This window comes from Saccopteryx bilineata, chromosome 6 (genome assembly GCF_036850765.1).
Source record: "Saccopteryx bilineata isolate mSacBil1 chromosome 6, mSacBil1_pri_phased_curated, whole genome shotgun sequence".
Lineage (NCBI taxonomy): Eukaryota > Metazoa > Chordata > Mammalia > Chiroptera > Emballonuridae > Saccopteryx > Saccopteryx bilineata.
Genome location: NC_089495.1, coordinates 150,572,852 through 150,587,927, shown reverse-complemented (window position 1 = coordinate 150,587,927; position 15,076 = coordinate 150,572,852). Strand labels below are relative to the sequence as shown.

General features: G+C 50.9%; 1 protein-coding gene across 1 annotated transcript in view; it reads left to right on the top strand.

Annotated features, from left to right (window-relative positions):
• EFR3B (EFR3 homolog B) overlaps positions 1-15,076 on the top strand; it is a 75,805-nt gene that overhangs the window by 47,373 nt on the left and 13,356 nt on the right. Inside the window, exons 5-13 of the mRNA XM_066235539.1 lie at positions 4,638-4,759; positions 8,162-8,311; positions 9,514-9,648; positions 10,081-10,159; positions 10,844-10,979; positions 11,225-11,386; positions 12,272-12,383; positions 12,754-12,805; positions 14,522-14,694. Of these exons, the coding sequence (XP_066091636.1) occupies positions 4,638-4,759; positions 8,162-8,311; positions 9,514-9,648; positions 10,081-10,159; positions 10,844-10,979; positions 11,225-11,386; positions 12,272-12,383; positions 12,754-12,805; positions 14,522-14,694 (1,121 nt within the window). The remainder of the gene's footprint in view (positions 1-4,637; positions 4,760-8,161; positions 8,312-9,513; positions 9,649-10,080; positions 10,160-10,843; positions 10,980-11,224; positions 11,387-12,271; positions 12,384-12,753; positions 12,806-14,521; positions 14,695-15,076) is intronic.

Here is a 15,076-nt window from a genome sequence, read left to right as displayed (position 1 = left end):
TTTGGAGTCGCTCGCTCTCTATTGACCTAGGCCCTTAGTAACTCTTAGTGTTCACACAACTGTGGCTCCTTCTTGTCTGTACCAGAGGGTTGATGATCTGCCCCAGCAAGCTGGATGCCCTGTGGAGTGTGTGAAGAGCTGAAACTTTGATCTTAAAAAGCTAGCCCTAGCAGTCCCCATGGCCTTTGAAGTGGCACAGGTGTAGGATTTTTAATTCATTGCTATGGAGACCTTTCTCATCATTATAATATTAAAAAAAAAAAGAAAACCAACTTTATTATTTTATAATCTTATGCATTAGGCAATAGCATTTTCATAAAAGCCATTTGTAAGGTATGAATTAACAATGGTAGGAGTGAATCAGACAGAAAGTTCCTGCTTGTAAAAAAAATAATGACCAGTGGCACAGGTAACTGAGCCCAGTGAAAACTCATGGAGTGTTGACAGCAAGCAAAAATGTGCTGAGAGCAGGGGAGGGAGAGGAGACCACCACTGTTAATGAACTCTGGCGGGTGGTCACGCCAAGTCTACAAGGCAGCTGCTCTCGTTGGCCTGTTTTTACAGATGAGAGACTGAGGCACAGGGAGCCAGATCGGTCCCCCAGGAGGTGGTGAAGCTGGGATTCAGAAATGACATTTGGCTTCTCCTTTGGGAATTGCCTGTCAGGGTCTGTGTTGGTGACATGGAATGGACAAGGGTCACACGGCACCTGAGCATAGGCCCAGAGCTGATGGGGCAGACCACAAACAGCCACTGTCACCGTGTGCACCTCAGTGCTGTTCCCCGAGTGCCACACAGTGCCAGACACCATGCTGCTCATTGAGCCCCTCACTGAACTGTGGCAGCCACCCCAGGGCACCAGTCCTAGCGTCCCCCATGTTACAGATGAGGGAACAGTGGCTTGGAAGTTACACGCCTTGTCCACAGTTGCACAGATGACAGGATGTAGAGATGGGTGTCTGGTCATAGGCCCAGCAGATGTAGGGGAAACATAGTCTATTTAAGTAGAAGAACCACTGCATTATAATAAAATTTGAGATAAAGACTCAAAATTACATTCCCAGGGGAAAAAAGACAGAAGAGTAAAAATCCTGGGACACGGGGTCACAGAAAAAAAGAATGAGGGTCTTCCCAGGGAGGTTAGCAGCTGTGGCTGGCTCAGCTGGAATAGATTCAGACGAAACCACTGGTCGGGTCTAGAAAAAAGCCACATGGACTTAGGGAAGGAGTCCCCAGGCATGTTCTCTACCCTCCATTACCTTCGTGGCTGTCACTGAATTTTCCATTTTAAAAAATTGATTATCATCTCAATTCTAACCTTGCAGCCGGTGGCATCATCATTGAAATATTTAACAGCCTGGGCAGCACAGTCAACAGCCCATCAGAACAGTCCTCAGGCACGAAGGGGCTCAGGCCAAGCTCTCTGACTGTCAGCAGCCCTGCCCACAGCTCTATGGCCCTTTGAGGAAGAGGAAAGTCAAAGCTGAAAGTGAGGAAGACCTGATGGCACATTTCGTGCCATCAGGGGATGGGTTCAGAGAAGGGTCAGGGTGTGGAGAGGGGCTGGAGAGGGAGGAGGCCAGGGGGGGCCTGTCCGTGATCCTGCCTGTCTCTCCAATGTGGGCCTTGGACCACCGGACCATTCAGCAGAGCTTCCTAGGACTTTGTTCGGAGGTAAATCCCTGGGCCTTTTCCAAGACCGACAAGGCGTGTCTAGCCTGGTGACAGAAATGGGCGTGCTTACCAAGCCCCTGGACTCTGTTGTACCCATAGTATTTGGAAACCAGGGTCCTCACTCCTCCAGCTCAATAATAGCAAATAAGACCAAGCTAAAGTCACCCTGGCCACCTCTCCATCCTCCGCTTGTTCTTCCCTGACTGTCCTGAGTCCGCTGGCCTGAGGATAAAAGCCAGGAGAGGAAGGTTTGCTTCCTGAAGGCAGAGCTCGGGGCTGCAGATCTGGGTTACTCCTGCAGGACCCTGAGGTAGTCAGTCACTTACTGTTTGCGGGTTTCAGTCTCTTCGTAAAATGAGACTAATAAAAACAGCTCTCTGATTTACAGTCATTCTAAGAATGGTGTAAAAGAGATGATGTATGTAAAATGCTTAAGGTAGTGCCTGCTCTATAGGGGCTTCTAGACTTGCATTGCTCTTAGCCATGAACTCCCAAACCAGTGAACATGAGGTTTGGTCATCCGTCCTGCTGACGTACCTCTGAATCCATGCCCATGCTGTCACTAAATATTACGGACCAAGTCTTGGTTGGACTGCTTCTCCCTCTTCATTAGTGGCCTCTTTTATTTTTTTAGTCTCATTTTGATTATTCTCAAATGCGTGCACTTCTGCATATACAGTCACCGGTCTTATTTTAGGCTGCCTCATCCTATGTGAATTAAATAGTGTCTAAGTGAAAAAAATGAAGAACTTTAGTGAGTGAAGAGCAGGCTGCTTATTTTGCATACGAGAAAACCAAGACCTAAGAGGAGTTAACGTCCCACTCAGAGGTCACACCGCCAGTTAGAGTAGGGCTGCAGTTAGAACCCTATTAGCTGCTCTCCCCTCTGAGTGGGCAGACACCCTGCCCCAGCGAGGCTTCGCTGTGGGGAGTGCAGCCTGGGAACGTCCTGTTCATGGTTTAAAGCAGCAATGCACCCAAATTTAGCTTCAGACACACTCAGCTTCAGCCTCTGTAACCACAGCCTAAATATGTGTTCTAGCCTCTGGGAGGTCATAAAGGTTGCAAAGCCAAAGGCTAGCTTTATTGTTGTTTCTAGAACTCCTGGACTTGTGTCTAATCGTTGATTTTGTGGTTATGTAGATTACTACTACGCCTCTTCTGCATAACCATATCAACAATGCCCTTCGGATGCTTTGCCTGCTAAGATGTTATCAGTCAGCAGAAAGTAAATGTATATTTATTATTTTAAGAACAAAACACTACAATAATTAATGATGTTTGTGGAAATTGCTAATTTCATCCGAGAATACTGAATATTATGAGAACACACTGACTAGATAAGTTTAGGAATAATAGTTGTAGTATTGTGTTTTATAATAAATGTATATTTGGTCTTAGTCTCCATTTCTGGCACAGAGTTCTGAAAACCCTTGAAGTTTTCTAGGTAATGAGCACCTAAAGGTGAAATAGGTTTTTGGTATTCATAGCATCCCTTTCCACCACAGCAGGGGTTTATGTTAATATGGTGATTTTGGAGGAGACCCAACCATGTGATTAGAGAGCTGGAAATTTCAGTGCCCCTCACAACCTCCAAGGAGAGAAGAGGGTCTGAAGGCTGAGTTCCATCACCAATAGCCAGTGATTCAATCAATCATATCTGGGCAATGAAGCCAATAAAACCCAAAAGATCGGGGTTTGGAGAGCCTCGGGGTTGGTGAACACTTGGACATGTGGAGAGGGTGGCAATTGTGGAGAGAGCACAGAAGTGCCTCACCTCTTTTCACATACCATGCCCTCCGCGCCTATTCCTTCCGGCTGTTCCTGAGTTAGATCCTTTTATTTTAATATATATAATTATAATATATAATAAAAACCAGTTTATTGTAATAAACTGGTGATATACATAGTAAGTAAAATGCTTCTCTGAGTTCTGTGAGCCACTTTAGCAAATTAATAAACCCAAAGAGGGAGTAATGGGAATTCCCCCCTTTACACCTGGGCTTGCAACTAGAGTCTGAAGTGGGGGCAGTCTTATAAGACTGAACCCTTGACCGTGGAACCTGATGCTGTCTCTGGGTAAGTAGTGTCAGAGTTGAGTTGAATTCCGGTCAACTTCATGGTTATGGTCAGGTTCACGTCACGATCAGATTCAAGGTCATGGTCACGATCAATTCACATTCAATGTGTGGCTCCAGTGCACGTAGGCCTGTGGCTCCAGCTCCGGCTGTGGCTGCGGCTGCGGCTCCAGCTCCGGCTGCGGCTCCGGCGGCGGCTCAGGCCAGGGCTCAGGTTCTTACATTTAGCTGACATCTATTTAAGGGTCTGTCAATTTCACTTTGTGGGAGATTTTTTTAGAAGTTATTTATTTCTTTATTTCTAACGGAAATAAATGCAGAATTACTCATAAGATCCTGACTGCCTTCATGGAGTTTACCATTTGCAAGATGATCAAGTGAAAACTAAGATACTCAGTTTTCTCCCTTTATTCTCCCCATTAAAAACCTAGCAAGCTACTAAGGAAACAGTGCCATTCATAGATTCATAGACTCTGAGATTGTGTTTTTGACTTCTTTTGTACTCCAAACCTGTGTTGATGTTTGCTTTAGTGTCTGCAGAAAGCTAATGGTTTACGGACAGGTGCAAGGTCAAATTCAAGCCCAAGTTCACGGTCATGGTCAAGCTTATGGTCTCTTCTGTCCTCTGCTCAAGCCAGCTGGGAAGGGCTGAAAAGGACCCAGATCTGGTCTTGTCATGGAGACAGGAACTGTGAGCAGGATTTGGAACTCAGTGTGCTCTCAGAGGCGGACCAGTGCTGAGTCTGGGCTGGGTGGTTCCAGGGATGTGTTTGGCCCCTGGCTCTAATATGGCTGGGGGCCCGGAGACACCGAGTACCAAAGCTCAAAGGTGAGGAGCACAGCATGTCACCTTTCACATGTGTTTCTCTCTCCCCCGTTGGATAGTTTGTGAAGTTTGCCAACATCGAGGAGGATACCCCATCCTATCACCGGAGCTATGACTTCTTTGTGTCCCGCTTCAGTGAAATGTGCCACTCCAGCCATGATGACTTGGAAATCAAAACAAAGTGAGTAGTGGCAGGCAACTTCATGCACGTGCAGGTACTTCATGCACGGTTCGTGACAGAAGTATCAATGGGTCTTACAGAGTTCCCAGCCTGGGTTGTGTTATCTGATCCCACGGGCGTTGCCTCTGCTCTGATTTTTCTGGGTCGGAAAGAGCACCTGGTGGAACTTAGGTGGGCAAGCAGGCAGTGCTGGGCTCGCTCCCAACACGTGCTTTCTAAAGAAACAGTCCCTAGGGCAGAAAAAGAGGCAGATGTAAGATAAGGGTCCTGTGAGCCCAGTTTGAGAGCCAGTGTCAGCCCACACACATACATACACCTGTGCTCTTTTGTTCAGAGGTACATGCCTTTATGCACCCTGAAACACTCACACTAAATTAAAGTATCTGCCCACCAATAAAAAGCAAAGTCCTCGCTCACATCGACTTATCCCCACCGCCCTCCTGACTTCGTCTCCTCCACTCTCCCCCACTCCTGCCCCTCTAGCCACGCAGGCCTCCTCGCTGCCCCAGGGCCTTTGCAGAGTCTGTTCCTGTGCTTGGAATACTTCCTCCGTGGGTCTGCAGAGCTCACTCCTTCACCTCCTTCAAGCCTGGATCATAGGCCCCCTTGGCAATGACTCCTGTCCCTGAACACCCCCCCACGCCCTCACCCTGCTCTGTTTTTCTTTCCTCACAGTACTCATCCTCTTCAAACATGCTTCATAATTTGCTTACTATGTTTCTTACTCATTGTCTGATACTCCCCACTAGAATGTAAGACTGTGAGGGCAGCAACCATTGTTTTGTTCACTGATGCATCCCAAATGCTAAATCAGTGTCTGGAGAGCAGGTGTTCAACAAATATTTGTTGAGTTTGTGAATGAATGAATGAATGAATGAATGAATGTTTTCCAGATAAATACCTTGAATTACAGAATACATTTACATACACATACTCCAAGGTGAAAAACACACTTGAATCACAGAAATACATTGGCCCACATAGAAATAAAACCCCTCAGCCTGACCAAGTGGTGGCGCAGTGGATAGAGCATCGGACTGGGATGCGGAGGACCCAGGTTCAAGACCCCGAGGTCGCCAGCTTGAGCGCGGGCTCATCTGGCTTGAGCAAAAAGCTCACCAGCTTGGACCCAAGGTCACTGGCTTGACCAAGGGGTTACTCGGTCTGCTGTAGCCCCCAGTCAAGGCACATATGAAAAAGCAATCAGTGAACAACTAAGGTGTCTCAATGAAAAACTGATGATTGATACTTCTCATCTCTCTCCCTTTCTGTCTGTCTGTCCCTATCTATCCCTCTCTCTGACTCTCTCTCTGTCCCTAAAAAAAAAAAAAGCCCCTCAAATAAAGTCACAAATTACATGACTGTGTGCTGACACAGATAGATAAAGCAGGACACGGCACCAGACTGAGGAATCGGTAATGTAGGTGAACTGTGGCACCCATTGTCCTTGGAGCTGTAGGGTCCAAAAGGGTTAGAATTAGGTTCCTGCCTACAAAGTGTATTATCAACCGGGGGAGCTATATGAAACTAGAGGACGTGTTGGAAAAGGGGAAGGAAGGAGGAAGAGGGTCTAAGCTCTCCTGACAGCAAAGCTTCGGGAGGAGTCGGGGAAGAGGGGCGGCTGGAGGCTGGAGTTTCTGTGGCCAGCGTGTCCACAGTAGACCAGCTCTTCAGTGGTTTGTACCAGAACTCAGCTGATGCATCAGCACCTCAGAGGGGCCCCTTGTGTCACATTTTGAGCAACAGCAAGGTCAGGGAGGCTTGTGGGCGCCTAACAACTGCTTGCTCCTCATAATTGATGGTCAGGGTTGGAGAAACAAGAAATGAATCCCTCCACCCCTGCCCCCGGGGTGGCCAGTTCCTAAAGCTTCCAAGACTATGTCCGTGGAATGACTCTGGGCAGGTCCCCTGCCTCCCATTCCCCGAACCAGTCACCGGCTCCCTGGGCTGTGCTCCCACGGTGCACTCGGATGGGAGAGTTATTTGAGTGTTGGGAGTCTTTCATTTCTTAGCTTTGATTCAATAATTCCACTCATGGCAATGATTTCAAATGTAGTAAAATCTTTGATATAGAAATGTCCATTGTAGCATTATGATAGTAGCTAAAAATTTAGAAACAACTGAAATGATCGATAAGGGACCAGTTTAGAAAGTTCTTATGAAAATACATCATGTATGTTATGAAGAGTTAATGATATAGAAAAATGATTGAATGTTATGCGGAAAATGCATATTAGATATGGAACAGGTTCTTAATTCTGTTATACTTTGCATGCAGAATAAAAGATAGACACCAAAATGCCAGTAATGATTATCTATGAGTGGTTACGGTAGGGATAATTCTTCTTTATACTTTTCTATACTTTGCATATATTATTTTATAATTAGAAAAAAAGTTTAATTGAAAAGAGAAAAAAGGAACTTCAGGCTGAAATAAATGGCCAGTAAAGAGGGACCCCTCCAGCAGGGCCACACTGACCCTGGGGCAGCACATTAGGGACTAGGGGTGGGTGAAAGGGATCTCCGCTGTGCTGTGACTCGATTTCCCCTGTGGTTTCTCACTAGCTTAGCCCCAGCTAGCTAAACCCTTTTTTGCCAAGAGAACCTGGTAGCCCTATGCCTCTCCCTTCAGATGCCCCCTCTTCACTTGGAAGTTGCTCATAGCCCTGGAATCAAACTGGTCAGTTCTTGGCATCACAGTGAGCTCCTGTATCTTGGGCTCAAGCTGGAACAAACCCAGCTGAATACTAAGCAGAGGAAGCCTGAAGCACCTGGAACCTTAGTGACATTGCCTGGGCGGTTCCAGGGCAAAGACAGCCAGGAAACCTGGCCTCCTGGGCTCGCGTCCTCCAGCATAAGAAGCCAGCCTCCCGGGAGCCCAAGTCACAGGAAGAGCAGAAAGGGGACTCCATTCTGCCCTTTTTTTTTTCCATTTTTTCGAAGCTGGAAACGGGGAGGCAGTCAGACAGACTCCCGCATGTGCCTGACCGGATCCACCCAGCATGCCCACCAGGGGGCGATGCTCTGCCCCTCTGGGGCGTCGCTCTGTTGCATCCAGAGCCACTCTAGCACCTGAGGCAGAGGCCACAGAGCCGTCCTCAGTGCCCGGGCCATCTTTGCTCCAATGGAGCCTTGGCTGCGGGAGGGGAAGAGAGAGACAGAGAGGAAGGAGAGGGGGAGGGGTGGAGAAGCAGATGGGCACTTCTCCTGTGTGCCCTGGCCGGGAATCGAACCCAGGACTCCTGCATGCCAGGCCGACGCTCTACCACTGAGCCAACCAGCCAGGGCCTCCATTCTGCCCTTTAAAGGATGAATGCACCCGTGACCCCTGCACCTGCCACAGAAGCTGGACTCCTCTGGGTTGGAGGACATCATTGCCCTCTCTCACCCCTTTCCCTACAGAATCCGGATTTCGGGCATCAAAGGACTGCAAGGGGTGGTGAGGAAGACGGTGAACGATGAACTGCAGGCCAATATCTGGGACCCACAGCACATGGACAAGATTGTCCCTTCACTGCTTTTCAACTTGCAGCACGTAGAGGAGGCAGAGAGGTAAGCAAGCCTGGGTAGAGCTCGGACAGCAAACACATGTTGCCCCCCGCCCCCCTGATCAGGCTGCCTCCCCTGGCTGTTTGCTAAAACCTAGCCATGAGGCCGGGGAGCTTGGCTTTATGGCTCGTTCTACAGTGAGTCCAGGGCTGGCTTTCTGCCAGCCTGCCGTGCCCCTGATGGTCTGTGTTCATGCAGGGCTGACCGTGGGGGTGCTGGATGCCCTGGGGGAGAACAAAGAACCAAGACTCTGGTTATCCCCGTCTCTCTGGAAGCAGCAGGCCAAGGAGGTTTTAAAATGCCTTGCAGGGCTCCAATTACTGATGACTTTCCCTCCATGACCTTCCTTCCTCCCTCACTTCCTAATGGTATTTCAGGCCTTTTAACATGCCTGCCTGACCAACCAGCAGCTCCTCAATACAAATTGCAGAGATTGGGTTTTAATTCAGAAGCCTCCAGACCTGGCATTCAACCTGTCCCCACCTTTTGCCCTTCCCCTCTGTGAGATGGGATGGAGGGAAGTGTTCACGTCCATGTCCATCTTGGCTATACATGACACTGGTGGAAGGGGTTGGATCCCTCGCCTTCTGTCAGTTGAGCCTGTGCTGCTAGTCAGGCAGGGAAAGTAAGCTTGCCCTCTGGTGGCTGTTTCTGGATTCGCATGTCATTGACAAGATTGGCCTGTAGTCTCAAGGCCTGGAGTCTTGGGGATCCTTCTGTGCCGAACTTGGTCCACCTCCTGTGATGCAGGTACCACTGAATCACACCTGAGCCAACCTTTTCTCCTTTCTCTTGTCCTCTCTCCCACTTTCTTTTGCTTTCTGCTATCCTGCTCACCTCTCTTCATATCACATCTCTGTCTCTTCCTCCCAAAGCCATAGGGGCATGGAGATTCCTGTGGTCTGTGCCTCACCAGGCCCCTGGTGTTCAGGGTATCTATTCTTCTGACAGGGGCCCATCAGGCCTGTGCTTAAGGATTTCCAGAAAAACTTTGTCCCTTCTCCCACAACCGTCCTCCACTCCCGGTGTCTTTACTGCATTTAATTTCTGACAGCCCTGACATCTCCCCTGTGACCTACATCAAATTCCGGCTTGTCCTGCTGCCACCATTTGCGTGGACGCAGCACGGAATCTCAGGCACGCACAAAGGCTGGCTCCCCGCTTTGCCCTCCATCCTCCACCGACCAGGCTGTGTGTTCCTGCAGCCGGTCCCCCTCGCCCCTCCAAGCGCCAGAGAAGGAAAAGGAGAACCCGGCAGAGCTGGCTGAGAGGTGCCTTCGGGAGCTGCTGGGCCGAGCTGCCTTTGGCAACATCAAAAACGCCATCAAGCCTGTTCTCATGTGAGTCCCCACCCCCAAGCGAACAGTTCTGGGTCCCAGCATCTACTTGCTGAATCAGGGAGAAGGGGAGGTGGTGTTATGGTTGTGGTGCTGTGCCCAAGCTGGTCCCTTCTCTGTGCCTGTGTTCCCTGCATTGGGACCACAAAAGCTACCACACAGTGGCCACAGTTTTGGGGAGAAGAGTTGGTAGGAGGGTCCCCAGAGTGAAGAAAGGTACCTGATTCACTCCTGAATCCACAGCTGCAGAGCCCTGTCCCTTGATCTCCGGGCCTGGGACTGTCCTGAGGTCCCTCGTGCTTCCCTCTCTCACTCACCTGGACGATGTGAGGCTGGGGGGTCTCTGGGAGGTATCCCTCTCCTGCCAAACTTATCTCTCCTCCCTAACATCACTTTGTGTTTCATAGCTCTTTCACCATATTTTCTCTCTCGCAGCCATTTGGATAACCATTCTCTGTGGGAACCCAAGGTGTTTGCCATCCGTTGCTTTAAAATCATCATGTATTCAATTCAGGTATGGTGTCTCCCCTGGTGCAGCTTGTCCCCCTGGCCAAGGGCACCTCTGGGAGCAAGACAGTGCTCTTAGAGACAAAGCCAACCGACTGTACCGGTTCTGCTTAGCCTTGCTGTAGAGAATGACCCGTTCAGTTTCATTTCTAATCCATCACAGACCAACACTTTATAAAGTACAATTTAAAAGAATTCGTAAAAAAAAATTAAATAAAAAGTATGTGCAAAGTAGAAGCCCACAGACCAGGCATGGCCGCCACAGCAGTGCCAGGTTGCTTACTGAGCATTTAACGCAGTCTCTGTACTCCTCGCGGAATAAACAGGCATCGGGAGAGTTTGAATTGTCATCAGACCACGGGCCACACCTTGAGCAGCAGTAGACTAAACCATGGGGCCTCCCATGGCCCTTACCAATAAGACATGGGAAAGACATGAAAAGGAAGACAGTATTTTTAAGTTGACTTCTGAATCATTAGGAGTGAAAGGTCCCAGGAAAAATGTGGAAATCCAGGTCTTCGCTGGGATCTGGCTTTGTTCCTTGTTGGATCAGGGGAGGGGGGCTCGGGAAAAGGAACCAGGGCATCTCCTTTTGTCCAGTCTGGCCTTTGGGTCCCACTTCAGGGCTGCCCTGGCTCCGAGGCCTTGTGGGGGTTGCTGTTTGGGGACCAGCACGTCTTCCTCCCTCCAGCCGCAGCACTCCCACCTGGTTATCCAGCAGCTCCTGAGCCACCTGGATGCCAACAGCCGCAGCGCGGCCACTGTCCGGGCGGGCATCGTGGAGGTCCTGTCGGAGGCTGCGGTCATCGCAGCCACCGGCTCCGTGGGTAAGGTGGGCCTGGAAGGAGTGGGGTCTAGGAACCCCTCAAGGACAAAGAACTGCTCTTGGGGGGAGGCTGCTTCCCCTTCCAGAAAAGAGCAGGGCGCCTTGGGAGGCTTTGGAGCCGGTTTTCCTCTGGAGGACAATCAGCCGGGGAAGGTGGGGGCAGAGGAAGCCCCTGGTGGAAGTTCAGGGCAAGGAAGGATGAGCGGTGCCAGCCCTGGATCTGGGGTTTCTCACCCGCGCCCTCAGGGCCCACGGTGCTGGAGATGTTCAACACCCTGCTGCGGCAGCTGCGGCTCAGCATCGACTACGCCCTGACCGGGAGCTACGACGGGGCGGTCAGCCTGGGCACCAAGATCATCAAGGAGCATGAAGAGCGCATGTTCCAGGAGGCTGTCATCAAGACTATAGGTGCGGGCCCAGGGAGGGGCGTGACAGGGGCGTGGCCCGGTGTGGGCGTGGCCTGGAAGAGACTGCTCCCGGGATGACCCTCACAAGGACTTCAGCCCAGAGTATTGTAGGATTGTCATCTGTTCATGTTACTTACCAACATTGTGGGGAAATGGAGCCAGCCCACGGTGCGCTGCGCAGCCCCCAGCCAGACCTGAGCGAGAGCTCGGATCGATCTCCATGGGTTTCCCAGCCCCAACTTCAGATCACGGGCTCAGAGAGACAAACTCTTCCTGATGAAGAAAAAGCATGTCCCCATTAGGCCTGCCTGGTGCTTCCAAGTTTGTGGGACTGGAGGTTAGGCTGGGAGTGAGGAAAAGAAAAGGGAGGAAAGAGGAAAGGGAGACAACCGTGGAGAAAATGTGCATGCACATGGGTGTGGATGAGAACTGTAGAGCCCCCTCACGTGGAAGGCTCATCACTTTTGGTCCCTTTCTGCCCCAGAGCCATCAGGCTTCCCCTCAGCTCAGAGAAGTAGGCAGGGCAGGACTGATCTTGTTTACAGATGAGGCCACTGAGACTCAGGGAGGTATGACTTACTCAAGGTCACCCAGCAGACAGCCGGGACAGAGCCTAGGTGGGCACCCGGGGCTGCTGCCCTGGTCCCAGGGTACAGTTCTCTATCCCAGAGACCTCAGCCTCGGGCTCGGGAATATCAAGTGCAGGACCTGTCGCCAAGGGGAGCCCTCCAGCGTCCCCTAGGTTTCTCCTCTGGGTATTAACTGTCCCCCAGAGAAGCAGCCTAGTCATGTCTAGAGTAGTTGCTTAGCTGAAAGGCTGAGCAAGAGACCCTGGAAGCTCTTGGCTTTGCCTGGGCCAACCCTCTCCGCCATCTTTTTCCTGCAGGCTCCTTTGCCAGCACGTTGCCCACTTATCAGCGCTCGGAGGTGATCCTCTTCATCATGAGCAAGGTCCCGCTGCCTTCTCTGCATCACCCCATGGAGACAGGGAGGACAGGGTAAGTCGACTGTGCCTCCCTCCCGCTTCCTTCTCTCCTGGCCCAGGTCCCACCCCAGCTACCCTTTCCCACGTTGCCTGGCTCTCTCCTCTTATTCTACTCTCAAATCCCTCAGCAGCCTGTAGAGGGGCCCTTGGGTCCCACAGCAGTTACTCGGGCTGCCACCTCCCCCCCACCCTCCCACAACTACCTCCTGCCTTAGGGGGAGCCGTTAATCCCCTGCTCTGCTTCCTGACTCTGGAAGTTACTCTCTTGGGTAACCGAACAAGCTAAGCCTCATGGAAAATGTAATCACAAGGGAGAACTATGCGGGCAAGTGTGGGGTCTCTGCCCAAATCGCCATCCTGGTGAGTGTATTTCTGATCCGCAGGGAGAACAGGAACCGGCTGACCCAGATCATGCTGCTGAAATCCCTCCTCCAGGTGAGCCTCTCCTGCCCCCATTCCTGCTCTGCCTCTGCAGGGGGCACTCCTTCGAAGGCTGGGAACGGCTATAACATACCGCTGTACTGTGCGGGTTACACAGTCTGCTGTCTGCACAAATGTGTCATCCAAAGAGATGAGGTGGGGACTGAGATCCAGCCTATGTCCTGCTCACTAGCCTGGCTGGGCACACACAGAGCTGGGTCATCCAGAGCAGGTGGTGCCACTTTCTAGTTTTCACAGAGGTTCTTTACCAGTTACTGATAGCGTTGTCACTGGAGCATTAGCTCTGTATTGAGATGGAATCTGTTGCTTCCTGCCCGTTCCCCTCCAAGGAGCTGCCCTGACCCTCCCCCCCCCCCTGCGTCCCCCTTTGCTTCCTGCCCGTTCCCCTCCAAGGAGCTGCCCTGACCCTCCCCCCCTGTGTCCCCCTTTGCTTCCTGCCCGTTCCCCTCCAAGGAGCTGCCCTGACCCTCCCCCCCCTGCGTCCCCCTTGGCACTGTGCTCACCTCAGGCTCCCAGCCACATGCTTTTTCTTCATCAGTGTTTTAGATGCCTGTTTTTACAGCTCTGCAACCATCACTGGGGATGAGGTTCGTTGCTCTCAGACGTCACCATGACCAACTTGTTACCTCTAGAGATTCCCCGAAGGTTCTGAGCCATCAGTGTGGGTGGGGTCTGTGACAAACCCCCAGGTATCTGTATGCACAGCCCTGGCCCAAACAGTGGACATCTAACCACCAGATGGTTCTCCGAGCTGCTCTTATCTCCATGTCTCCTCACTCACCACATGTCACTCATGCTTGCCCTTCCCCTCCCCCGCCCACGCCTTTCATGTCACTGTTTTTATAAAGACTTTCATGATAACTCTGCCCACATCAGGTTACCTCCTCCCTCGATGTACTCCTACCATTTCTTTGTTGCATGTACCCTCTTTGATTTGTACCCAGCATCTTATTAAGGTGACAGTTTGGTACGCACTCAGATACATCCCCCTTTGGTGAACACCCATGTTACTATGGATGGCACCAGGTTTCGCTAGATCCTCCAGGGCCTGCTGAATCATCAAGGGCCTTGTTTTATAATATATGGACTTGACAGTAAATATGTTTTGCTGCTTTGACTGCTCTGACATCACATATGATGTGCCAGTGCCAACTCGCTTTGCTCAGAAGCCTCCTTTGTGGCCATGCAGGAAGAGATGGGACCAAATGCTGTGTGTGCTCATGGTTGTTGCCACAAGTGTGGGTCCTGACTCCTCAGCCAAGCTCTGAGTTCTCACACTGTCTCTCTACTTCTCTGTGACTGTTGCACTCTTAGTAGGGCATTGTTTTCACAGTAGTCTTCTGTTGTGCCCTGAAGGCCTGGAACAAGAGTTCAGAGGCTCCTTGCCTCAGGCCCCCCTCCAGGGCTCATCCCTTGCTTACTTTTAACCACTTAAGATTCCTGCACACTGTCCCCCATCAAATCACATGCCTACTGAGCAGAGCTAAGCAAGTTGTCTGGGTGGATGTTGGCATATTCAAAAAAGTTGCCTAAGGCATCCAGGGCCCTGGCTAGGTCTCGACTGGGGGATCTGGACCAGGAGAACTGGACTGAGAGATGCCCAGGAAGGATGGGTGCCTCTGACCCAACCTCTGCTGTCTGCTCTTCCATCTCCCACATACCTGAGCACGGCAGCGCTCTTAAGCATGGTCATCCTGGGCTCCTTTGTAGGTCTCCACAGGTTTCCAGTGCAACAACATGATGTCAGCCCTGCCTAGCAACTTCCTCGACCGCCTTCTGTCCACTGCCCTCATGGATGATGCCGAGATTCGTCTCTTCGTCCTAGAAATTCTCATCAGTTTCATTGATCGTCATGGCAACCACCACAAGTTCTCTTCCATCAGGTGAAGTTGGGGTCTCCTTCCCTGTTGATGTGTGATGGGAGAAGACTCCCAATAGGGCCACACATGCAGGTTGGAGGACCATTCAGAGATCCGATGAGACCCACCAGAGAACTGACTATGGACATTGACCCTGGGGTCCCAGGAGTGGAGGAGCCACTGAAAGGGCACTTGGCCTGGGGGCAAATGGGTATGGATTGGAGATTTGGGAAATAAAGAACGCATGTACTAAAAGGACTTTTCAGGTTGGGAGGAAGAGCATAATCTAGAACAATGTTTAAGAAAAGGGACAGGAACTAAAGAACTTGGGAGAATGTAGCGAGCGGACAAGGAACCAGCACTAGAGAGCACCAGGGGTATTCGGTGCAACCAATGACATTGGGAT